Source organism: Rhinolophus sinicus, chromosome 4 (genome assembly GCF_057876585.1).
Source record: "Rhinolophus sinicus isolate RSI-liver-muscle chromosome 4, RSI-T2T, whole genome shotgun sequence".
NCBI classification, from domain to species: domain Eukaryota; kingdom Metazoa; phylum Chordata; class Mammalia; order Chiroptera; family Rhinolophidae; genus Rhinolophus; species Rhinolophus sinicus.
In genome coordinates, this window is record NC_142504.1 from 61,206,359 (window position 1) to 61,231,986 (window position 25,628).

General features: G+C 47.2%; 1 protein-coding gene across 2 annotated transcripts in view; it reads right to left on the minus strand.

Moving 5' to 3' along the window:
- Window positions 1-20,897: 20,897 nt before the first annotated feature.
- The window catches only part of PLXNA1 (plexin A1), a 62,531-nt gene continuing 57,800 nt past the window's right edge, over window positions 20,898-25,628 (minus strand). For both annotated transcript variants that reach the window (XM_019713039.3, XM_019713040.3), the window contains exon 32: window positions 20,898-24,338. In XM_019713039.3, the coding sequence (XP_019568598.3) occupies window positions 24,243-24,338 (96 nt within the window). In that variant the 3' untranslated portion in view covers window positions 20,898-24,242. The remainder of the gene's footprint in view (window positions 24,339-25,628) is intronic.

A 25,628-nucleotide genomic window follows, 5' to 3' on the forward strand; every position in this document is an offset into this window, starting at 1 on the left:
CAAGAAATACTAAAGGAGGTTATTCGACCACCATCAACAGGGACAATTTGTGGCAACCAAAACTCAAAAAGGGGGAGAGTAAAGGCCTGAACCGAATTTATGGGAATGGAGAAAGTAAGCATGCTGGAGAAAATGGAATACTCTAAATATCAAACTTTCTTTTACATAAGCTTAAGGGTAACCACTCAAAAAAAATCCAGAACTGAAATATATACTGAAATAAAAGAAGAAACAGAGGGAAACATGATAGAATACCACCACACAGAAATAATAGACAACAACAAAAAGGCAAAGAAACAATGGAGACACAGCCTTACCAGAAAACTAAAGATAGAATGACAGGAAATCCTCAAATATCAATAATCACCCTAAATGTAAATGGACTGAACTCACCAATAAAAAGGCACAGAGTAGCAGATTGGACCAAAAACCTAAACCCAACCATATGCTGTCTCCAAGAGACGCATCTCAGCTACAAGGACAAGCATAGACTCAAAGTGACAGGGTGGAACTTGACACTCCAAGCAAATGGTACCCAGAGAAAATCAGGTGTAGCCATAATGATATCAGATGAAACAGACTTCAAGGTGAAAAAGATAACAAGAGACAAAGATGGACATTTCATAATGGTGAAGGGGACTGTACAAAAAGAAGACATAACAGTCATCAATATTTATGCCTCCAATCAGGGAGCACCGAAATATACCAAGCAACTACTAACAGAACTAAAGGGAGAAATTGACCAAAACACAATTATACTAGGGGACTTAAATACATCATTGACAGCTATGGATAGATCATCCAAACAGAAAATAAATAACGAAATAGTAGCCCTAAATGACACATTAGATGAAATGGACATAATTGACATTTATAGAGCACTTCATCCTAAAACATCAGACTATACATTCTTTTCTAGTGTACACAGAACATTCTCAAGGATAGACCATATATTGGGACATAAAATCAGTCTCAACAAATTTAAGAAGATTGAAATCATACCAAGCATATTCTCTGATCACAAGGCTTTGAAATTGGATATCAACTGTAAAAAGAAAGCGGGAAAAAACACAAATACATGGAGATTAAACAACATACTTTTAAAGAAGGACTGGGTCAAAGAAGAAGTTAGAGGAGAGATCAAAAGATACATAGAAACAAATGACAATGAAAATACATCCTACCAAAATTTTTGGGATGCAGCGAAAGCAGTTTTAAGAGGGAAATTTATCTCATTACAGGCCTATCTCAAGAAACAAGAAAACTCCCAAATAAATAACCTCATGTTACACCTTAAAGAACTAGAAAAAGAAGAACAAGTAAAACCCAAGGTCAGCAGAAGAAAGGAAATAACAAAAATTAGAGCAGAACTAAATGAAATAGAGAGCAAAAACACAATAGAAAAAATTAATGTGACAAAGAGCTGGTTCTTTGAAAAGATTAACAAAATTGACAAACCCTTGGCTAGACTCACTAAGATAAAAAGAGAGAAGACACTAATAAACAAAATCAGAAATGAAAAAGGGGAAGTTATCACGGACTCCACAGAAATACAAAGGATCATCCAAGAATACTATGAAGGACTATATGCCACCAAATTCAATAACCTAGAAGAAACGGACAAGTTCTTAGAAACATATAGCCTTCCAAGGCTGAACCATGAAGAACTGGAAAATCTAAACAGACCGATCACCAGTAACGAAATTGAATCAGTCTTCCAAAACCTTCCCAAAAGCAAAAGTCCGGGACCAGATGGCTTCACCTGAGAATTCTACCAAACCTTCACAGAGGATCTAATACCAGTTCTGCACAAACTCTTCCAAAAAATTGAAGAAGAGACAGTACTCCCTAACTCATTTCATGAGGCTAACATTACCCTGATACCAAAACCTGGTAAGGACAACACAAATAAAGAAAACTACAGACCAATATCTCTGATGAATACAGATGCAAAAATCCTAAATAAAATTCTAGCAAATTGAATACAACAATGCATTAAAAAGATTATTCATCACGACCAAGTGGGGTTCATCCCCGGGGCACAAGGATGGTTCAACACACGCAAATCCATCAATGTGGTAAATCACATAAACAAAATAAAGGACAAAAATCATATGATTATATCAATTGATGCAGAAAAAGCATTTGACAAGATACAACATCCATTTATGATTAAAACACTTAACAAAATAGGTATAGAAGGAAAATACCTTAACATAACAAAGGCCATATATGACAAGCCCTCTGCTAATCTCATAATTAACCGTGAAAGTCTGAAGCCCTTTGCTCTACGTTCAGGAAAACGACAGGCTGTCCACTATCACCTCTGCTTTTCAACATAGTGTTGGAAGTCCTCGCCTGAGCAATGAGGCAAGAGAAAGAAATAAACGACATACAAATTGGGAATGAAGAAGTTAAATTGTCACTCTTTGCAGATGACATGATGCTGTATAGAGAAAACCCTAGAGACTCCACCAAAAAGCTATTAGAAACAATCAACGAATACAGTAAAGTTGCCGGCTACAAAATAAATGTACAAAAGTCCACTACATATATTAACAATAAAATCTCAGAAAAAGAAATAAAAAAAGATACAATTCCTTTTGCAATTGCAGCAAAAAGAATAAAATACGTAGCAATAAACTTAACCAAGGATGTGAAAGATCTATATGCTGAAAACTATAAGACATTTTGAAAGAAATTGAAGAAGACACAAAGAAATGGAAAGACATTCCGTGCTCATGGATTGGAAGAATCAACATAGTTAAAACGGCCATATTACCAAAAGCAATATACAGATTTAATGCAATCCCCATCAAAATCAATGGCATTTTATAAAGAAATAGAACCAAAAAAATCATCAGAATTGTTTGGAACCACAAAAGACCCCGAATAGCCAAAGCAATCTTAAGAAAAAATAACTATAATGGAGGTATCACACTCCCTGACTTTAGCTTGTACTACAGGGCAACAATAATCAAAACACCATGGTATTGGCAGAAAAACAGACAGGTAGACCAATGAAATAGAATTGAGAACTCAGAAAAAAAACCACATAAATATGGACAGATAATTTTTGACAAAGAAGCAAAAAACATACAATGGAAAAAAGACAACATCTTCAATAAATGGTGCTGGGAGAATTGGATAGCCACGTGCAAAAGAATGAAACTGGACTGCTATCTGTCACCATGTACCAAAATTAATTCAAAATGGATCAAACACTTAAGGATAAGACCCGCAACAACAAACTTCATAGAGGAAAACGTAGGTACTAAACTTATGGACCTTGGGTTCAAAGAGCATTTTATGAATTTGACTCCAAAAGCAAGGGAAGTAAAAACTGAAATAAATGAATGGGACTATATGAAACTTAAAAGCTTCTGCACAGCAAAAGAAACCATCGACAAAATAATGAGGCAACCAACTGAATGGTAGAAGATTTTTGCAAACAGTGCCTCCGATAAGGGGCTAGTATCCAAAATATACAAGGAGCTCATGAAACTCAGCAACGAATAAACAAACAACTGAATTAAAAATGGGCAAAGTACCTGAAGAAACATTTTTCCAAATTGGACATACAAACGGCAAATAGACATATGAAAAAATGCTCAACATCACTAATCATCAGAGAAATGCAAATCAAAACCACAATGAGATATCACCTCACCCCAGTCAGAATGGCTATCATCAACAAGACAAATAGTAACAAGTGTTGGAGAGGCTGTGGAGCAAAAAGAACCCTCCTACACAGTTGGTGGGAATGCAGACTGGTGCAGCCGTTATGGAAGGCAGTGTGGAGGTTCCTCAAAAAATTACGAATAGAATTACCATATGACCCAGCAATCCCTCTCCTGGGTATCTACCCAAAAAATCTGAAAACATTCAGAGATAAAGACACGTGTGCTCCAATGTTCATTGCAACTTTATTTACGGTGGCCAAGACATGGAAACAACCAAAATGTCCTTCGATAGATGAATGGACAAAGAAGTTGTGGTATATATATACCATGGAATACTATTCGGTGGCTAGAAAAGATGAAATAGGACCATTTGTGAAAACATGGATGGATCTTGAGATTATAATGCTAAGCGAAATAAGTCTGACAGATAAAGCAGAGAACCATGTGATTTCACTGATATGTGGTATATAAACCAAAAACAACAAAAGAACAAGACAAACAAATGAGAAACAGAAACTCATAGACACAGACAATAGTTTAGTGGTTACCAGAGGGTAAGGGGGATCAAATATATGGTGATGGAAGGAGAACTGACTCTGGGTGGTGAACACACAGTGGGATTTATAGATGATGTATTACAGAATTGTACACCTGAAATCTATGTAATTTTACTAACAATTGTCACCCCAATAAATTTAAAAAAAACAAAGAAAGAAAGAAAGAGAAAAGAAATGGCATAATATACAAGCCTCCAAGTTTACAAGCCCTGGCTCTGAGGGAACATAAGAAACCTGGGAGAATCACCCTGTGCACAAGGGACAAGCCCGGGCCTCCTGCATTGATGGGGGTCAGCTGGCTGCCAGGGGGAGCAGGGCTGCTCAGCACTAGACTCAAAGACAGCACATCACCAGGTATTTCAAGTGAAGTAAGGTAAGGAAACTGGTTTCTTGCCTAGTCAGACATGTTTTGTTTGCTGGAAGATTTTAGCACGTCTCTGGAGCGCCAGGTAAGTATGGAAAGAGTGGCTGTGGGAAAATGGGACTGCAGTTGCAGCGTGTTTGGATAATGAGCTTATTGTCAGGGGCCTTGGAAGGACAGGAAAAAGTAGTCCCGGGTGCTGGGTCACTGGAGTGGGAAGCAGAGGAAGTCATCACACAGTGCTAGCATGCTGCCTGTGGGGCAGTGAGGGCGGGGGGTGGTGGGCACAGTTTTTCCATCTGGGAGTATACACAGATCCTCCCCACTCCCGACCCTAGCTCATTCAACTGCAGGGAATGGTTGTCCTAAGTGACCAAGGGCCAAGCTGGCCAAGCATCTCGTCAGCTTGACTTCAGCGTCTGACAGACTTGAGGACCTTGAAACCATCAGAGTTCTTGCTTGCAAGCAACATAAACTTCAGTATTGACGGTTAGGGCTCGCTGGCAGGCTCTCTAGGAGGCCTAGACAACAGGAGAAAGGGGAAATAGGAGGAAAAGCCACATCAGCACCACAGCCAAAATCGCACCACAAAGCCACGGTGGCGAGGAGTACACAGGGTGGCACAGAGCAGCAGGCGTCACCCTTGCACAGTCCCTGACCCTGTTGAGCAAGGGGCTTTGGTCCAGAGGGTCTGATCACAACAAACTGTGGACACAGGTCACCTGTAAGGTCTTGGCTGCAAAGAGGGCTGGGAACAAGATCCTCAGTTTTGAATTCTGAAACAGAAAACCTGCAAGACTCCACCTGCTAGCTAGATAGGTGGGACAGTAGCAAGAAGATCACACCCTTGTGGTCAAGAAAAGAGAGCAACACTCCAGCCACAGCTCAGGCCTGAGGAGAACCAGGCCCTTGGCCTTAAGATACCCTTGTGGACAAAAAAGCGGTCACATACTAAACCTGACAAGCTCAGAGGAGGCCTGCATGTTGGGCCTTACAAACTCAGAGACTGAAAGTAACCACATAGGATGGTCTGAACATAAAAATTCCTAAAGCGGGTCATGGCAGGTAGTCGCGTCCTAGGCCTGTAGCTTCCTTGACAAAAGTCAGTCTTTACCTTAAGTGAGCCTGTCTGTTGTCTTTTTGCATCTTGGATAACATACCTTTGAAATGCTAGAGTAATCTCCTTTCCCAGACCCCTCAGGGCTCACCCATGCACAAGAGCACGAGACCACAGAACCCCTCACTGTTATCGTGTTCCCCCAATACCACCTCTATGTGCTGTAAATGTTTCCTATTTTGTGCACACCAATGTAAAAGAAGTGTGTGCCTCTCCATTTTGTTTTTTATCCAATTCCAGAGATTTCCCCACTTTGCTTTCTCCCTCCCCTTAATCTACTACCAGTGGATTGAATGTAACCCTCCTTGTACCTCCTCCTTTGGTTCTAATGTAAAAATAAGGTGCAAAACTGCCACACTCTGCAGCATTTTCTCAATCCATTGAGATTTTGCTTCCCAGCAATTGTTGTCAGTTTAGCTCAAATAAACTCATACAAATTATCTACAGGTTTGGATGTTTCTTATGTCAACATCCTCCAGGGCACACAGGGAACTTGGAACACTCAAGGACACTTCAGACTCCAGACATCTTCCACAGATATAGCAACCTGGGTTGGAATGCTGGGGCCATGTCCTGGGGAGTCACTCATCTGCTCCCACCTGACAGAGGGGCCCATGCTCCTCTTGGAAAGCAAGCTTGTAGCTCAAATATAGATATGTTGTTAGATAATCTGCCAACCACAAACAGAATAGGGCCTCCTCATTTACCAGCAGGGAATTAGCTGCATAGCTCTGTTTGCTGGTAAAGACTGAGAACTAAGTGCAGATATCTTAGCTCCACACCCCAGCCCAATTCATATGCCAGGGGCTGGTGTCCTTGGGGGTACAGCAGAGGCAGCTCACCCCCAAGTGGAAAGACATGCTAAGCATCCCCCACCCCAAAGAAGGCAGCGCACCACAGTTGTGTCATCTGCTCGGGCTGCTGTAACAAAGATCACAGACTGGGTGGCTTAAACAATAGACATTTATTTTCTCACAGTTCTGGAGGCCGGATGTCTGAGATCAGGGTGTCGGCAGGGCTGGTTCCTTCCAAGCCTCTCTCCTTGGTGTGTAGACGACCATCTTCTCCCTGTATCCTCACATGTTCCTCCGTGTGTGTGTGTGTGTGTGTGTGTGTGTGTGTGTGTGTGTGTCGTAATCTCCTCTTCTTATAAGAGCACCAGTCCTTTGGATTAAGGCCCAGCCGTATGACCTCATTTTATTTTAATGATCTTTAATGGCCTTATCTCCAAATTCAGTCACATTCTGAGGTACTGGGGATTAGGATATTAACATGTGAATTTGAGGGGACACAATTCAGCACATAACACTGCTGCTTAACTAGGTTGCCAAATTTAGCAAATAAAAACACAGGACACCCAGTTAAATCTGGATTTCAGATAAGCAATAGGAAACTCTCTGAAATCCAGATTTAACTGGGTGTCTTGCATTTTACCTGGCAAACCCCTGCTTAACAAACCACTCCAAACTCTGTGGCTTAAAATCACAAGCATGTTTGGGGTCAGCTGGTCTTGGCCAGAGCAGCTGGCCTATCTTCCACATGGCCTCTTATCCTCCAGCCAGTTGGCTCAGGTTTGTTCCTATGATGCAAGAGAAAGGGACTGCTACGAGGCCTCTTGAGGCCCAGACTCAGAACTGGCCAATACTTAGGCCACATTTTATGAGTCAAGTTGAGTTACAGGGCAGCCCAGATTCCAGGGGTAGAGAAATGGACCCTGAATCCTCCTGGAAGGGGCAGCACAGTGTGTAACGGGAGAAGTAAGGATCAGAGACGCTGTTGCAATCCATCTACCCTGGCAGCCTTGGAATCCCCCAACCCTGAGCCCACGGTGACTTCTACATGGTGTGGGGAGGGGGCAGCACAGGGAGAATTTGGACTCAGAACTCTGTAGACAAGTCAGAATTGGGAGCCATCATCATGGGCAAGCAGTGGTCCTAAGGTGCGGAGGCACAGAGGCTCTGCTTTGCGAGGGGAGAAGTCATCTATCATAACAAATTATAGGCTCCTGCAGAGTCCTGGGAACAGGCTGTGGAAACACCTAATCTTGTCTTGGAATGGGCTACAGCTCTGTACACCTGCAGGGGAAATGGTGCCTATGCACCTGGCTGAAGACAGGCAAGAATGGCCACATAAAAATGTGGGCCATGCACATGCAAAGACCAGGCAGCCATTCACCACTCATTCATCCATTTGATAGATATTTCCTGATGGCTTGCTGTGTGCCTGGCACTGTTCTAAGATACAGCAGGGACCGACACAGGCAAAATCCCTGCCCTCACTGAGCAATAAACAAGACAAGTAAAATGATGGTGATACGTGCGTGGGAGAAAAATACAGCAAGAACAGAGAGCTGGAGACAGCTCAGCGGAAATGGCCATTTTGAATAGGGTGGTTGGAAGTCTCACTGAAAATGTGGCACCTGAGAAGATGGATGGAGAATTCAGACTAACAAACCTCGGAATTACTAGACTTTGATGTGTATTGAGTTTCTAGAATCCAGTGGTCATAACCTGGAGACCCCACACCAGGGCAACAGACCATCCATTACTCATGCTGGCGCTTCTCAAAGTATCTGCTAAACCCACCTGCCTAGAGCTGCTGGGAGGTTTCTTCTCCTGATTCCAATCCAGCCTCAGGGTGAGAGACATTTTGAGAGTCAGTTGCTATGGGAAGTATTTCAATTGGCAGGAATTCAAAAGTCAAGAGTGACGGCCTATCAGCCTTCAAGGGCCCTCATCTGAGAGATTAAATGGGCCTTTATCAGGAGTGCTGGAAACTCACCCTGGGTGGAGTGGCTCTGCAGCTGTGCGGCTGTGTCCTAATCCAGGATTACTTGCCACGGGGGAGGGGCCAGGGCTTCATGTCCTTCCCGTTGATGTCCAAGCAGAATCTCCAGCTATCTGATGACCTCTGTGGGTGGAGGCAGAAGGGGACAGTCCCAACTAGTGAGTAGTTAGCTGAGAAACACACTGACCTCTAACCTGCTGGTGGTCATAGCAGCTCTGGACAGATGCCCCTAATATCAGCTCTGGGATCCTGGGCTACAGAGAGAGGACTGGATTTCTACAGGTAAATCAGAGCCAGGAGAAAAGACCTCCAGATTTTGAGAAAGGCCAGCTAGGAGTTCCTGTGTAAGGAACTGTCAGAGGGTGGGGCTGGAGCTGTAACACTTCTTGACAACATCCTATGCCCCGCTTCAAATCACCCACAGAAATAACTGTGGTCTACTGGATGGTCGGGCTCCAAGGGGGGCCCACAGGGAGCCCCACTGCCTCCCCAACAATGCTTCATGAGGGGGTGGTAAGTTAGTAGGAGCAAGAGAAGGCAAAAACTGGAAACACAACATAAGATACAGGCTTTCCCCCACCCCCAGGGGAAGCATGAGCTATACCCGCCGAGACCTCCATCAGAAGCATTGGGGTTAGAGCTTATTGGACTCAGACAAAGGGCAAAAATGCAGCTCACGGTAGTGTGGTCAAAGGGTGAGGGTCCCTGTACCCATGAGGGCATGTTGCATAAACCAGGAACCATTCCAGTGATTTCAAGAGAAAGGTGTTGAACAGTGGGGACGAAGTCTTTGCACAATCACTGGAAAGGCCGAGAAATGGCCTCTGCACGAGTCCTCTAAGTGGCCCCCACTGGGAGTGTGATATCCAGAACATCCTGCTACAACTGTGATGTAAGAGCAGAAGACATTGGATCATAACACCAAAGATTAAAAGCAGATCCTAAAAATAGCCAGTAAAAAAGAAAATCACCTTCAAGGAAAGACAATTAAACCGATGGCCAACTCTTAAGAGTAATAATGGAGGGCATAAAACAATGGATTAATATCTTCAAAGTGCTGAGAGAAAAATTACTCAATAGATTTGTGTATCTGGTAAAACTATTTTTCAAAAAAGAGGATGAAATGAAATAAAGGTAATTTCAGAAGGAAAAGACAGATGTTCTCTGTTGTACAGGCAACAAAAGAAAAAAATAGACATTAGACCTCATGAAAATTAAAAACTTTTGTGCATCAAAGGTTACTATCAACAGAGAAAACAGGTAACTCATAGAATGGGTAAAAATATTTGCAAATCACAATAGACAAGAGGTAGAAACAAACCAACTGTCCATCGACAGGTGAGTGGATAAATAAAATGTGGTCCATACAGGCAATGGGATATTATTCTGCCTTAAAGAAGAAGGAAATTCTGACACCTGCTACAACAGGGATGAACCTGAGGACATCATGCTTGAGTGAAATAAGCCAGACACAAAAGGACAAATACTGTATGATTCCATTTACATGAGAGCCCTGGAGTAGTTAAATTTATAGAGACAGAAAGTAGAATGGTGGTTGCCAGGGGCTGGGGGAGGGTGAATGGGGAGTTAGTGTTTAATGGGTGCAGAGTTTCAGTTTGGGAAGATGAAAAAGTTGTGGAGCTGGAGGGTGGTGATAACTACACAACAATGTGAATGATGTGAATGTACGAAACGCCACTGAACTTAAAAATGATTAGAAGGTAAATTTTGTTACGTGTATTTTATTACAATTTTAAAAATTTAAAAATGAAATAGCAAGTTTATCACCAAAGAACCAATTCCAAGTACTCAGTACTTCTGTTTTTCAGAGTTCCTTTTCCTCTATCTTTCCCAGGCACCACCCTGCCTGACAGCTCCAAACTGTCTTTCCTGGATTCCAACCCACACCCTTGAACCTAACATCATATTTCTCTTCTCTTATCAAAAGCTGAGTATTTTTAAAAAGCGGCAAGAAAGTAAAAAACAAACAAACAAACAAAAAACAATCCACAGAATGGGAGAAAAATTTTCGCAAATCATATGTTTAATAATGGACTTGTATCTAGAATACACAGAGAACTCTTACAATTTAATAATGAAAAGACATATAACCCAATTTTAAAATGGGCAAAGGATCTGAATAGATGTTTCTCCGAAGACATATAGCCAACAAGTAGCCAGTAAGCACATGACAAGATGCTCAGCATCAGGAGCCATCAGGGAAACGCAAATCAAAACCACCATGAGATACTACTTCACATTCGTTAGGATAGTTGTAATCTAAAAGGCAGATAACAACTAGTGTTGGGAGGGATGTGGAGAAAATGGAACCCTCATACTTGTCTGGTGGGAATGTAAAATGGTGCAGCTGCTATGAAAGGCAGTCCGGTGGGTCCTCCAACTACCAAATAAAGAGTTACCGTATGACCCAACAACTCCATCCCTAAGTAGCTACGCAAGAGAAATGAAAACATACGTACATCCACACAAAAACTTGTACATGAATGTTCACAGCAGCATTATTCATAATAACCAGAGTAGAAACAACTCAAATGCCCTTCAGCTGGTGAATGGATAAATAGTATGTATGTGACCTATCCATACTGTAATAAAATAATATAAATGAGGTCACTTTGGAACTTTAAAATAGGGCAAAATCCCCAAAATAACAACAGGTAATATGACTGCTGGACTGAACAAAGTTTTAATTCTTTAGAATTAACATCACTATGTTATGTTACCTGCACCAATAGAAATGCCTTCCTTCTATTGACGTAATTGTTCCCCTTCCCTTTCTCATAAATACCCACTGCCTTTGTCGCCTAATTAGAGCACTGTTACACCCCTGCCTGAATCAGTGCTTCCCGAATGCCTATGCTTTTGATCTCTAATAAACGCCGGTTGCCTCTCACTTCAGCCTCTTACAGTTAGGTTAACAATACAATGGAGTATTATTCAGCCATAAAGAGGAATGAAATACTTACTAATGCTACAACATGGAAGAACCTTGAAAATGTTTTGCTAAGGGTAAGTAGCCAGGCACAAAAGGCCACGTATTGTGTGATTCCATTAATAGAAAATGTCCAGAATAGGCAAATCTATGGAGACAGAGAGTAGATTAGCGGTGCTGGGGGGTGGGGCAAAGAGGAAACGGGGAGATGGAAGCTAAAGGGTGAGGGGTGATGAAAATGTTCTAAAATTTACTGCAGTACAGGTTGTACAACTGTGTGAATATACTATAAAGCACTGAATTGTACACTCTCAATGTGTGAATTGTATGGTACGTGAATTACAGCTCAATAAAGCTGTATAGAAAACAAAAAGCAGAACATTTCTTCTCTTCCCCAGTTCTCATCCCAAACTTGCATGCCCAGATCAATCACACATTCAGAAAACAAAAAAGTCCCCTTGTTAGCAGAAATCATTCTCCCCAGAAGCAGTTGATATTAAAACAGACACCTACACACACACACACACACACACACACACACACACCAATACACACACCTACATACACACCTGCGCGTGCACACACACACGCACACAATAAAAAACCATGTTCTTTTATTCCTAGAAAATTTGTCTAGTCCTGCTCTGTCAAAAAAACATAATGTGAGCCAGAACTGCAATTTAAAATTTTCTAGTACCCATATTTTTAAAAGTTAAAAGGAACAAGTAAAATTAAATTTAATAACACATTTAACCCTATCTATCCAATATATTATCATTTCAACATGTAATCAATATAAATAATTTTAAAGAGACATTCTACTCTGAGTGTGTATTTTACAGTCACAGCATATCAAATTCAGATTAGCCATGTTTAAAGTTCTCAGTAGCCACATATGATAGTGGCTACCACACTGCAACAGTGCAGGTTTGCCCTCTTAAAGTAGCACTTGACAGATTGATTTGAGCAAAACCAGGAAAAAAGGGAATTGGTTATCTAATGTAATTAAAGGCCAGAATAGATCTTGTCTTTAGGCAAAGCTGGATCCGGGAGTTTAATCTCCCTCACCCCTCTCCCCACTGACTTCTTCCTCTCTCCCCATCTCCTCTAGCCCTCCTGCTCTTCCCTTTATTTCTCTCTCTCCCCCTCTCTACCTCTTTCTCTTCTCTTTATCATCTCTTGGTTCTGCATTCCCCTGAGCTGGCTGCACTCTTAGGCAGGCTCCTGAAGTGGCCGCCAGGAGCTCATGGTTTACAAACTCACCAATTGTAAAGGAGTGTTCTCTCTTTTCAACACTTTCAGGTGATGTGCTGAGCCTGACAGGAGGAAGGGGTGTTCTGATTGGGGTCATGTGTCAATCAGGGGGAGTGGTTAGCTGCCCTGAATGGGAAGGAGGAGCAGTTCCCCAGGACCAAGGACTGGGAGTTGGCAGGCAGCCTCCACTCTGCACTGGAGTCCAGCCTAGTCTCTAGGATTGAAAAAATGCACACAGCTCTGCTCAGGTATTTTTGTTAATGTAGCTTCTTAATTGTCTGTGACTTATCTAATCTTGCTCCCAAGCTTCTGCCCTACTGGGAAACAGGAACAAAACCTTAAACTTTAAAAACACCTCAATCTAGGGGCCGGCCTGGTGGCTCAGGCAGTTGGAGCTTTGTGCTCCTAACGCTGAAGGCTGCTGGTTCGATTCCCACATGGGCCAGTGGGCTCTCAACCACAAGGTTGCTGGTTCAACGACTCGACTTCTGCAAGGGATGGTGGGCTGCGCCCCCTGCAACTAACAACAGCAACTAACAACGGCAACTGGACCTGGAGCTTAACTGTGCCCTCCACAACTACAATTGAAAGGACAACTTGACTTGGAAAAAATCCTGGAAGTACACACTGTTCCCCAATAAAGTCCCGTTCCCTTCCCACATCCCCCACCCCCGCCAAAACTAAATTAATAAATAAAATAAAAACATCTCAATCTAGTGCTATTTAAACTATCTCTTGTGTTTTAACACCATCTCTGTTGGAAAAATGTTATGTCTAGGTCATAATTCAACTTCCTAAGAGGGTGCTTTCTCCTTTTTCTTCCTTCTTCCTAAGAGGACGCTAGGGTCTAAGGCAAAGCTTCCTGACACTAGGGAAGGGGAGATCTGTTCCTCTGTTAGCCTCCAGTGGAAGTGTCTCACCCACTCAGGGCCACCTTGTACAGCTATGCCAGTTGTGCCCGGCACAACTCTAGAGGAGGCCCCTGGCATAGACTACAGAGTGCACGGTTCTCCTGGGGTAGTGTGGGCAACAGCCCTGACTCCATACACCTCTGCTGCTCAGCCTCAGTCCTTACTGAATGCCTTGGCTTTATGACATGTGCTTTTCCTCTGTCTGGAATCTGGATACCACTCTGCTCCCCCACCCTCAGCCCAGGAGCTTCCTCGGCCTGATTCCTGACTCCTGAATTTCTGGATCCCAACCCTGCCCACTGTGCAAAGGGTAACTGAGCGTTCTTTGCATCTTGAAACTGCTTCTGGCATGTGAGGCAACTTAAGAGGTTTAGAAATCCCCCTTCACTCCTGTGCGTTGCCTCACAGGAAGTGGGCACTTCAGCCAGAAGTGATAGAATTCCTTTGCTCTGGGTAGTATCCATTCTCCAGGATAATACGATTTACAGGGTATGAAAACATACCTGCAAGTATCTCAAACATAAGCTTTGTTACTCTTTCACATAAACATTATCATACAATTCTGCCATCAACCCTGACAGGGGCTGTTAGAATTGTTCTTCCATTTTACAGATGAAGAAACTGAGGCTGAGGAAGAGACAGAGGCTTGCTCCATCACACAATACTACCGTGTTTCCCCAAAAATAAGACCTAGCCAGACTATCAGCTCTAATGCTTCTTTTGGAGCAAAAATTAATATAAGACCGGTCTTATATCGTATTATATTATATAAGACCCAGTCTTATATTAAAGTAAGACTGGGTCTTATATTAATTTTTGCTCATTAAAGACACATTCGAGCTGATGGTCTGGCTAGGTCTTATTTTCAGGAAAACATGGTAAGTATGAGACCCAGGGTTCCAAGCCATGGATGTTCCATCCCCTTTTGCAGACTGCTCACTTAAAGATAAATCTGTGTCTTGAAAAGTATTTTTAAGTAATTTGTTTCAGCAAGAGAAAAGAGGCCTTTCTGGCTCCCTTTCTTGGACTGAAAACTATTTCTGCGTCCTCCCCTCTGTCCTTTCAGGCCCTGCAAATATGCAAAGAATGGCAGGAATCTCACACCTGTGCTGTGCTGTTGTCAGAGAGACCCGGCCCACAGGGAGATAGAGCAGTTGCTCTGACACACATTGGCCGGGTAGGCATGGGGCAAGGGCCCTTGGAGCTTCCCTGTGAGATGGCAGGAAGCCAGCAGAAAAAGGAATGAAAAGTACTACAAAAAGCACTAACTGGGGCAACTGAGCCAGGCAGGGCAGGAACAGAGACAAACATGGGGACAGGACCACCCCGGCAGGTCCGCTGATGCCAGGCATCTGAAATATGTAGGCAGGCACTCTGGGTGGTATGTGAGTGCTTTAGACCTGACATTAGCTGAAACTGAGGACTCTCCCAGGCAGCGGTTGGTCACAAAAGGAGCAGTGTCCCAGAGAGAACTTCACACCAGGGGCAAAGCAGAGGGGGCAGGAGCCGTGATCACCCAAGTGAAGGAGCGGCAGGCAGAGGTGACATCACCAGTTCAGACCTAGGCTGCCAGGTGGTACAAGTGCTGGGGGACACTCACTCTGGGGGATTGCAGGGACCCTCCTCTCCTCCCACCCCAACCTCCTGCCAGGGCTGCTGGCAAGGGACCAGGAAGCTGTGTACAGTCTCAGTCAGGGGCACAGAGGAGGGTCTGAGAGCCACATCTGGGTTCTGGGTGTCTCTCCAGGCCTGGTTGGCACTTGGTGACTTTATAAGACAGAAGGACTTTGTGTAGGCAACCACTTGTTACTAAAACATAAATATCATTTTTACTTTTATTGTATTACTTTTGCAGTCGCCTTTTATTTATGACAAGCGATACTGGTCCCCCACTTATGATAGTGCTATAAAGTTTCCCTGTTAAATAATTTCTTCAACTGAAAAATGGGAGAATGTATTTAGAGGAAAATTCGAGGTAGATGGAAGGACCCAGGGAGCAAAAGAGGTGAGACGAGGGACCCACAGAAGCAGTAGGACACCGGGCTTGTGACAGGAGAGGGCAGGGTGGAGTCTGGGCTCCTGGCCAAGTGCTCCGGGAAGCAGAAGGCCTGTTCCCTGGAGAATGAAGACGGAATCCAGCCAAGCTTCTAGATCCAGTATTCCAGCCACATGGGGCAAAGGATTGAGTCAGTGCCACCTCACACCCACACTGTATCAGTCTTAAGGACAAACGACCTGCTTCTCTGAGCAGAAATGGCTTTAAAACAGAAGGGGATTTGTAGACGCAGAGGAAGGAGATGGAAAACAGTGTGACAAGGCAGCTCCTTGGTTCTCATCAAACAAACAATCTGCAAAGATGCAGTTTGTGGGCAACTGAGAAAATTTGATACACAAATATATCAATTTTATTAGTGTGATGACATGGCAGCTACTTTTTTAAAATGTCTTTTCCATTAAAAAAATAACAAGTTTCATGAAGAGAGAAGAGAGAGGTGCCTTTGCAAGCTGGGCTTGAGGAAGTTTCACCAGAGAGCCACCAGGTGAGAGACAGAGGCTGGAGCCCCAGGCCCAGCAAGGGCTTGAAAGCAGACCATCCCCGGATGGGTCATAGCGTCCAACCTCTTACTTTGTGCCTGGGCCTGGCAGGGGGATGGTGGATGGGGCGCCCAAAGGATCTTTCTGCAGGAGGTCAGGTGTTCAACCTGCAGGAGGTGGAACCAAAGCCGGGAATCCAGCCAGAGGTGTGGGGCCACCAAATCCTTACAACTGAAGTGTGGATGAGACCACCAAGGAGAAAGGAAAGAGCTGAGTGATCCTGCTCCAGAATATTCTGTGGCCCTCTTGTCCACACAATAAAGCTCAGACTCTTAAAATATTTTAATTACTATTTTAAAATGTGTGAAATATACATAACATAAAATTGACCATCTCAACTATTTTTAAGTACACAGCTAGTTCAGTGGCATTAAGTACATTCATGTTGTGCAACCATCACCACCATCCATTTCCAGAATGTTTTCATCTTCCCAAACCAAAGCTCTCTTCCCCTTAAACACTAACTTCCCATTCTCTCTCCCCAGTCTGGTGACCTCTATTCTACTTTCTGTCTCTACAACTTTGACTACTCTAAGGACCTCATATATACGGATCATACCGTATTTATCTTTTTGCGACCGGTTTATTTCATAATGTTCTCAGGTTTCATCCATGTTGTAACATGTGTCAGAATTTCCTTCCTTTTTAAGGCTGAATAATATTCCACTGTATGTATAGACTACACTTTGCTTATCCATTCATTCACCGATGGACAGTTGGGGTGCTCACACCTTCTGCTTATTGTAAAGAATGCTACTCTGAATATGCATGTGCAAAGTTCTCTTTGAGACCCTGCTTTCTATTCTTTTGGGTTTATACTCAGAAGTGGAATTGCTGGATTATGTGGTAATTCTATGTTTAACTTTTTGAGGAATCACCATTCTGTTTCCCACAGTGGCTGCACCATTTTACACTCCCAACAGTACACAGCAGTTCCAATTTCTCCACATCCTTACCAATACTTGTAAGCTCAAATTCTTTATGTGGCGTTCAGGATCCTTCAGGACCGTGCCTCAACCCAACCCAGACGGATCTGTGGATGAACGATTAGGAGGCTGGAAAGGAGGAGCAGTGAATTGGTAGTTGAAGTGGGTGGATGGCAACGAGTGGTGACAGTGGGGTAGACTGGCAGGTGGGTAGGATGGGGGAACAGCGGTGTGTCAGCGGTTGGGTGGATGGGTGAGTGAGTTGGGTGGAGGGTTGGTGGATGAGGGTTGATGAAGTGGAGGAGGACAGATATCACTCGGGCTACAGTAGGCCGCCCCACACCCATCCCCAGCCTTGGGGTTCCCCACTCCAGTCCTCTTGTGAAAAACCCTTCTAGGTTAGGGATCCAAATGCACTGAAGTCCAATTTGTGGGTGAGGTCGATCACGTCTTGTGGCCAGAGATGTGGCACCACCCCCAGCCCCACCGTCATTCCCTTGGCTACCACTCCGTCACCTGGCAGGCCTCACTGGTATTGTGGAGAGCTTCAGGCCAGATCTCTCTGTGCAAGTCACACAGGCAGCAAAAGCTGGGTGGTGAATAGGATTCAGGCATTATCAGTGCTTAAAGTAGGCAGTCAGCAATTAATTATGGCTCCCAGGAAGAGATTGGATCATCACAGGGATGCCCCAGGCACTGACAATCGATCCATCTGCAGACGCAGGCAGAATGTACAAACTGCATGAGACTTCTTAGTTCAATACAATTTGTAAAACCCTGAAGGTGCAAATGGGCTGACCCCTCCTCTCACTGGGCATGTGAACTGGGTCTAGCCAATGAGAGCTACTCATGGGCCAGAATAACTGGTTCAAATAGAGATATATGACATAAAGTTAGCCCATGAAATCCCTATCCAGACACGTGCTGACCAAAGGCACTCTCCTTCCACCATGGTTGCCCACCTGGTAAGCCTCAAGCTGCTGGCAGCCATCATTAGCCTGCATTTGGGAACAACCTGCCTGAGAATGAAGCCCATGCAAATGACAGAGAAGGAGAAAGACAGATTCCTCATGACCTCATGGAGTCCCTGGATCCAGCCATGCCTGGAGGTAGATGCACACTTGGAATTTTCTATTATATGAGCCAACCAGTTCTTTTCATTGCTCAAACCAGTTTAAGTTTCTGTCATTTATAATGGAAAGGGGCATGCAGCAAAGAATGTAGGCTCAGGTATTTCTCAGGTCGCTTTCAGCTGGATGCAGCAATGATGCTGGAAAGTCAGTTTGTCAAACTAAATAATAAGACCCCAAGTGAGCTGGTAGACAATCCTGGCTCCAGCATTGACAGTGAGTCTGTGGGCGAGTGATGGATCTCACCTCTCTTTGTCCCCAGGTCCTCCTCTGTACTGACAATGCTACCAGCTTGTATCAGTATCACCTGGGTTGTGCTGCAAAAGCAATTCTCCAAATGTCCATGGCACCACTAAGCTTTGTTCTGTGCTCCATGCCCAACGCAGACAGGCTGGAAGCTCTGCTGTCCACATCATCACTCTAGGACTACATACCCAGCCCAGGTGTGATCTAAGCCACTTTCACTGACAACCCAATGATAGATCAAAACAAGTCACACACGCTCACCCAGCCCACTTTCAGAAAGGCCACACGTGCCCACAGAGCAACACAGTCTGACATGCTGTTGGGTCTCCAGGAAGGCCCCAAAGGGGTGCAGTGGAGCCAAGGTCCCTGGGTCTGCAGGAGCCTCCCAAGTGGTCTCTGGCCTCCTCTGGTCTCTGGCCCACAGCACCTAGATGCAAATCAGATATCGCCCTCCTTGCTTCCCAAGGAGCTCAGAAAAGCCTGCTTGCTCCTGTTCAGGCCTGAGGCCCACACCCTGGGTCTCTCCTCCTCACACACTGCCCACTCAGCATGCCCCTTTCGTCCTTGCCTCAGGGAACACTTCCCAACACCACCATGCCCGCTCCTCCTTATGCCTCGATCTCCACGCCACTGCCCCTCTCCTGACGGCCCTCCTTGTCGACCTGGCTGCCATTGTGTCCTCTTCACACGTACCCCCGATGCAGTTAGCTTAGTGTTTATTTAGCCTGGCCTACTATTTTATCCCTACTCATGAAGTCCATGCACTGTCGTCTGCAGCTCCATCACCAGGGTTTAACAGTGCTGGCACAAAGAAAGGGCTCAGCCAAATGTGCTAGATCACAGGCCAGCTTCACTCCTCTTCCACACAGACACCCCCATCCAAATGCCCTGCTTGGAGCAGCTGGCCAGCCCTGGTATTAATAGCTGATGGTTTTAATACCCTCGATGAGCCGCTGAGCCTGCAATCAGTCGCCTGCCTCCTTCCCGCACTACTGACTGTATAATTAATGCTTGATCACTGCACAGTGAGTGCTGATTGCGGCTCAGAGACGATTGCCCGATTTCAGGCTGGTGGGGCTGGAGCCCTGGGCAGTCTAACAAGGGGAATCGAGGCAGGACTGATTGAGCTGGAAAGCTAGAGGGGACCAAGCTGTGAGAACAGGCCATGTCACACCCCAAATGGGACAGCATTGCTAAATTTGTTTCTGATGCAATTTCATAGTGATTACACTTTCCTTTTAGTAATTGAGCCTGGCGCTGAGCATGATGCCTGCAGCCTCGTCTCTCAGGACAGGCCCATGTTGGAGCAGGAGGTATTATGATTCATGGCCTGCTGTCAGAGGCTGCAGAATGGAGAGATATCACGGGAAGCCGGAGTGCTGCCGGCACTCTCTGGGAACCTCCCTCCTGACATGCTTCGGCCGGCTTTCAGTCCAGCTCTGTCCCTTACCACTGTGCGGCCTTTGGCAACACCTGTGTGTCCTTCAGCATCCTGTCTGTATGTTGGTGATGTCACTGTGAGGTCCACCCCAGTTTTCACTGGCTGAGCTCTGACAAGTGGCTGAACTCAAGTGGACAATCAGCCTCCGTCATTGTCACTGCCTGGCGGTAGCCTAGAGATCAAGTACAGAGCAGGCAGATACACTGTTTGGCGTCATACCTGTCTTGTCAAGACACAAGCCTGCTTCATCCAAACAATCACATCTGACCCCGCGCCCACCCTCTGGGGCAGGACAGACCATCTCTGTTGCGCTGTGGAGGAAACTGGCCCAGAGCCAGCAGAGGCGGCACCAACACCTTCTCCATTAGGAAAGTGTCAAAATTTTCATGGAATGCAGCAGCAGGGTCTGTGCCAAAAAACCAGTATTTCCTAAACTGGGTTCCTCCGCTGCAAAGTCCCCACAAGAGTGCTCCTGGCCAAGAAAGGCTGAGATGTGCAGCTCTAAGCCCTTGCTGTTCGAGGCAGGGTCCCAGGACTACGGCTCAGGTCCCCAGAGCTTATTGGCTATATAGTACCCGGGCCACCCTAGGGACAACTGGACCCCGAGGGGCTCAGGTCCTGGTGTTTTCAAGCTCAGCAGATGGTTTCAAAGTGCCTCCGAGGTCCAGGACACCTGCAGACTCCCGGCACGCAGCAGCAGTATGATCCTGGCCCAGGCATCACACCACTGGGGCTGCTAAAACACTGGAGGCCAAGAATTGGCACCTGCGCTCACTCTGGGCTGCTGCTGTGCATCCTGCTGAGGCCATCAGCACTCAGGGTCTGGCGCACCCTGTGGGCAGGGGGCCCAGCAGGGCCCAGGAGACGCTGCTCTGAGCTTGGGATGGGCTTGCAGTCTCCCACCCCAGACCACCGCCCAGCAAGGAAAGTCCAGAGCCGTGAGCTTTAGCAAAAATGTTTAATCTCTCCTTAATGTGTGTGTATTATTTACAAGTACTAAATCTGAAGAACAGTAAAATAGGAAATAGCCGTGTATTTACACAGTCTGCAGCTGAGCGCCCATCAGCCACACTGCTCCTGCGAGAGGCAATGGTGAAGGGTGGCTCAGGCCGGCCGAGCGATTGCTCTTCTTTTGGGTGGGGGCCCTGTGGCATTAAAAGACAGCTAGTTGTGGGCTTTGTCTTAAAAATATCTCTCTAAATTTATCTATTCTAGCTTGTGTAGCACCAACGACATGAGCCATCACATCCAGAACTGGGAGAAAAACCAGGGCAGAGGCTCTCAGCAAGGTCAGACCAGGAAGAGTGAGCAAGACATTAGGGACCCTCGGTCTCAAGGTTCTCCCAGCCCCTCTGCCCTGGGTCAGGGAGTGCAGGGCAAGCTCGAGGTATATCAAGAGGCCCGGCTCCCAGACCAAGGCATGAGCCACCTGGGCACTCCTGAGACGTGTGGGGGAAAGGGTGCCAGGGGCGGCCCAGAGTAGGGCAGGCCATAGCAGCAGTACCCAGGATGGGTGCCCCTGCACAGCACCCAGTGCCGTGGCCCAGGCCTGAGACTGCAGAGGGGCCTTTGGGACAGTTGCACCCACCCTCATTGCACAGAGCGGGGCTCCAACCTCAGGCTCCTGCCAGGCTCCCACAATCCCCTAGGCCAGTGCCGGAATTTGAGGTCAGAACTCCTGGCAGGATAATGCCTGGGGGGTGATGGTGGGGTGCCTGGAGTGCCAGAGCTGGGAGGGCTGTGTGAACTAGTGACAATAAAAACTTGGAGCCCAACTGCACAACCTGGCAGGAAGAAGGTGCGGGACCTGCTGCAATGAGGAGACGGCAGGCTTAGAATCAGCTCAATCAGCTCCCATGTAAACAGATATTGCTAAAGTGCTTGCGCCAGGTGTGTGCTGTGGAGTGGGCCGCACACCCTGCAGGGCCGGCAACACCCCTCCTCCTCCCTCACCACATTCAGCCTCTTGAGCTGAGCATGGGGGCCGGCTCTCTGTGGGATGGGAGGCCTTAGGAATGGGGGTTGCGACTAGGTTCCGAAAGAGGGCAGTGTAGGAGCGGAGGAGCCCCAAAGTGACCTGTGTGGAACTGGAAGAACGGGGCTTCAATTAGAAGCCAACATCCATGGAAGACTTTAGGGGAAACTGAGGTCTGCACCCACACATGGCCAGATGGCATCCGATATGAGGCAAGGGTGCACCCACAAATGGGAATCCAGGCCAAAGCAGTGGCAACCAAAAGTATGACCTGCTCTCTAAAGTGACCAGCCTCAGCTCTGGCCCCCCACATCAGCCCAGGGATGAACCCACGCAGCTGTGCTGGGGCCAGGGGGCTGCACGAGCTCCAGCTGGTCACCCACAGCAGTGGGAGGCCCAAGCCCTGCTCAGTTCCAGGAGCTTCCCGAGTCAGGAGTTGTTGGATTTCATGCCGCTCCCCAATGCGAGGGATCAGACCTCACTTAACCTGATCTCCAAGGTGTGCAGTCTGGCTCACACTGCTTAGGAGAGGGGACCCCAAGGTAGGAAGCTCGTGGGCGCAAGGCTGGCCACAGTTAGCTATCCCTTAAAGTCCATGGGAATCTTTAGTACCGTCAAAAATGTGAACTTGAAGAGGGGGTCCGCTTGTCTGCTTTCACAAGTGACTGATTAATTAAAAAACATAAAAATGGGGTCTAACAACCTCTAGTATCCAACACTTGCAGTTTTAAAAAGATCAAGTCAGACTAAAAGCTAGCACAGTCATGCAGGAATCCACAGCCTCTTGCCCCAGAAGCTCTTGGGGGGCCTGAGAGAAGTTCTCTCATTTTTACATCAAAACAAAAACAGGACAAACCACAGGATGAGGGGCGCAGGCCTGGGGTGCTCGGGTAGGGGAAACTGGCCGCCTGCTTCATGGCCACTTGGTATTGCTTTCCCACTTACTTCAAACTGTAAAATTTCTCCTCCTCCAGTCAACTGTACAGGACCCCACTGGGGCTGGAGACTGAGGCTAGAGCCATATATACATATACATATACATATACATACATACATATATGTATATATATATAGATATAAAATGTGTGTGTGTGTGTGTGTCTGTGTGTGTATAAAATAATGTACAAGTTTTTAATTAAAAATTTGTTCTCTCTTGCTCACTGAGAGCAGGGTGGACAGAGCCAACCACCAGGCCCTCTGGTCACTCTGTCCTGCTTAGCCATGCCAGCAAGTATGGCCCAAGGGGCCCTGCCATGGTACTGGATGCCCAACTAAGTGCAGCAGGATTTCTTTCTTCCCCCTAAAAAAAAAAACAAGAACAGCCTCCTGATGTCCCACTGTGCTTGAGGCGCCAGAATGCTGCTGAGATGCCAGACTGGAAGCTGCTGGAAGGTGGATGTGGAGAGCAGGGGAAGACAGAGCGAGAAGAGGATATTCAGGGCTGCTCCCATAAGCTCCATGCTGGAGAGCTTGCCCCAAGAGGATGCAGTGGAGAATAAATAATGGGAATGTGCGCTCATGACCGCTCCGGAGCCCCAGGCCCCAGTGGCTCCCAGAGGCACAGCCCTGAGGACACAAAGGGAGTTGCTGAGTCCTTCTGGAAGTCACTTGGGAGCTGTGAACACTGCCTTCCTGCAGCCCTTCCATAGGAGGGAGCTGGGGGCCTCTCTCTGGGCAAGGTGGACGTGGTACTCCTGCCTCCGCCGCAGACAGCACGCGGTGAATCGGAGGATGGTGGTGATGGCGCAGCAGAGAGCATGAGGGTGCCAGACGTGGCAGGCAGGCAGCAACAGCCCACACTGACTCGGGCTCAATTTGGCTGGACCTGGTATTCAGCCTCCTCCAGGCTGCCAGCCAAGCCCTGGCCCTCGGTGTCTACCTGGGAAGCTGGGGAGGCTGACCCCTCCCAGCCCCTTGTCCTGGCCCTTCTGGCCTTGAGACAACCAGACCGGGTCCCTGCTCCCGGAGAGCTTGGCCTTACCCTCAGGTTTTCTTCAGCAGTCACCCAAGTTCCTCGAGAAGGCCTCAGCTGCACCTGGGCTCCGCTAGCCCTGGAGCCAGCAGCTCTGGGCGCAGAGGGTGCTGTAGGCACTGTCTCACCCACACCAGTTAGAACTAGGACCCCCTGCCAGGTGGAAGGGGGAGGGGAGGGCCGGGAGGACGCTGGCCTGCACGCCTGCCCCGAGCACACAGGCACTCTGCACAGATGGGGAAGGCTGCTTCCCAGGCCCTCCCAGCTTCGGCTGCTGATCGGAGGCCTCCCTTGCAGGCCCTCTCACTCATCTCCTGCTGGGCAGTGACCCGGTGGCTCAGCTGCTCAGGGCCATTGTGTCCACCACCTGCTCCAGCTTGCTTCGGAGCCGCTGCCGCCGAGCCTGCTCATCCTTCTCCAGGGCCGTCAGGATCTGTGGAGGCGGGTGTGGGCATTAGTGGGCCTGGCCAGGGCTGCCGCTCATGTGAGACCAGTACTTGGAAGCTTGGAGGGTTGTACACAGGGGGCATACGATGTGGCTGGCCATGGCTGGCAGGGACTCTCAAGCAGATGCCCAATTCCATTCCTTCCATTCTCAGCTGAGGGACCTGGGTTTTCAGCCTAGACCTGCAGGACCCCGGTGTGACCAATGAGTTTCCCTGATCACTATTCCTAACCTCAACCCCCAAAATACCAGCCCCAAACAGGGCTCTGGTCATAGCCAATCCTTTCTGTCTCCTTGGTGCAGTTCTCCATTTGTCAATGGGAGCAGGGCCTGGCTAGGACATGTTGCCATCCCCTGGAAGCCCCCTCTACACTGCAACTCAGCCTGCTACTTCCAGCCCCCTGGGAAGCAGGAGCACCCAGAGCACGTACTCCTGATTCCCACTGGCGCATCAGCTCCCCGGCACATGGCTATGCTGCCATCTCCCTCCACCCCACTGCCCTGGCTTCTCTGTGCCCCCGTACAGGGGAGCCCCTCAGAGAACCTCTAGCAGGCGTTGGTTGCCAACCCACAAGCAGTATCACCAGGTTACTGAAGATCTGCTGCTTGTCCTTCTCAGCCAAGGGACACCTGCCCAGCCCTGCTTCCTGACACCCAGCCCCTGCCCCATCTGCCTCTCAGTCCCGGAGCTCGGCCCATCCCCATCCTGCTCTGGACTCACCTTCAGAGCCTCATAGTCTCCTCCAGTCTCAGCTGAATATCTTTCCCCACCACCTGTCGCTCACTTGGCCTCAAGTCTGGAGTCACACCCCATAGCCAGTTGGAAAGCAAGTCCTGGCCCCTCCCACCCATGGCCCATCACCACGGCCACAGCACCTAGATGATTCCTGCCTCCCGCTCACCCTGGACATCCAGCAGTCAGATCACCGCTCTGGCTCTAAACCTGGATGCGCCGTCTCACTTGGTGGAAAGCCCAAGTTCCCCAAGGCCTGCACACCTAGTGACAGGCCCCTTGCCTCAGCCTCGCTTTCTCCACCTGGCACAGCTCTGATTTAGCCTTTAGCCTCGTGGCCTCCACGGTCCTGCAGCCAGGCTCACTCTGGGCTCAGGGCCTGGGCAATTGCTGTGCCCACACCCATCCTGCCTCTCTGGCCCTGCGTGCCCTGTCCACCTCAGTCCATAGTCAGTCCTCCTTCCTCAGACATCTCGGGGAGCCCCAGCTCTGTGCAAGCAGATGGCAAGCAGGCCTCCCGAGGTCTCACTCCAGGTCAGCAGAAA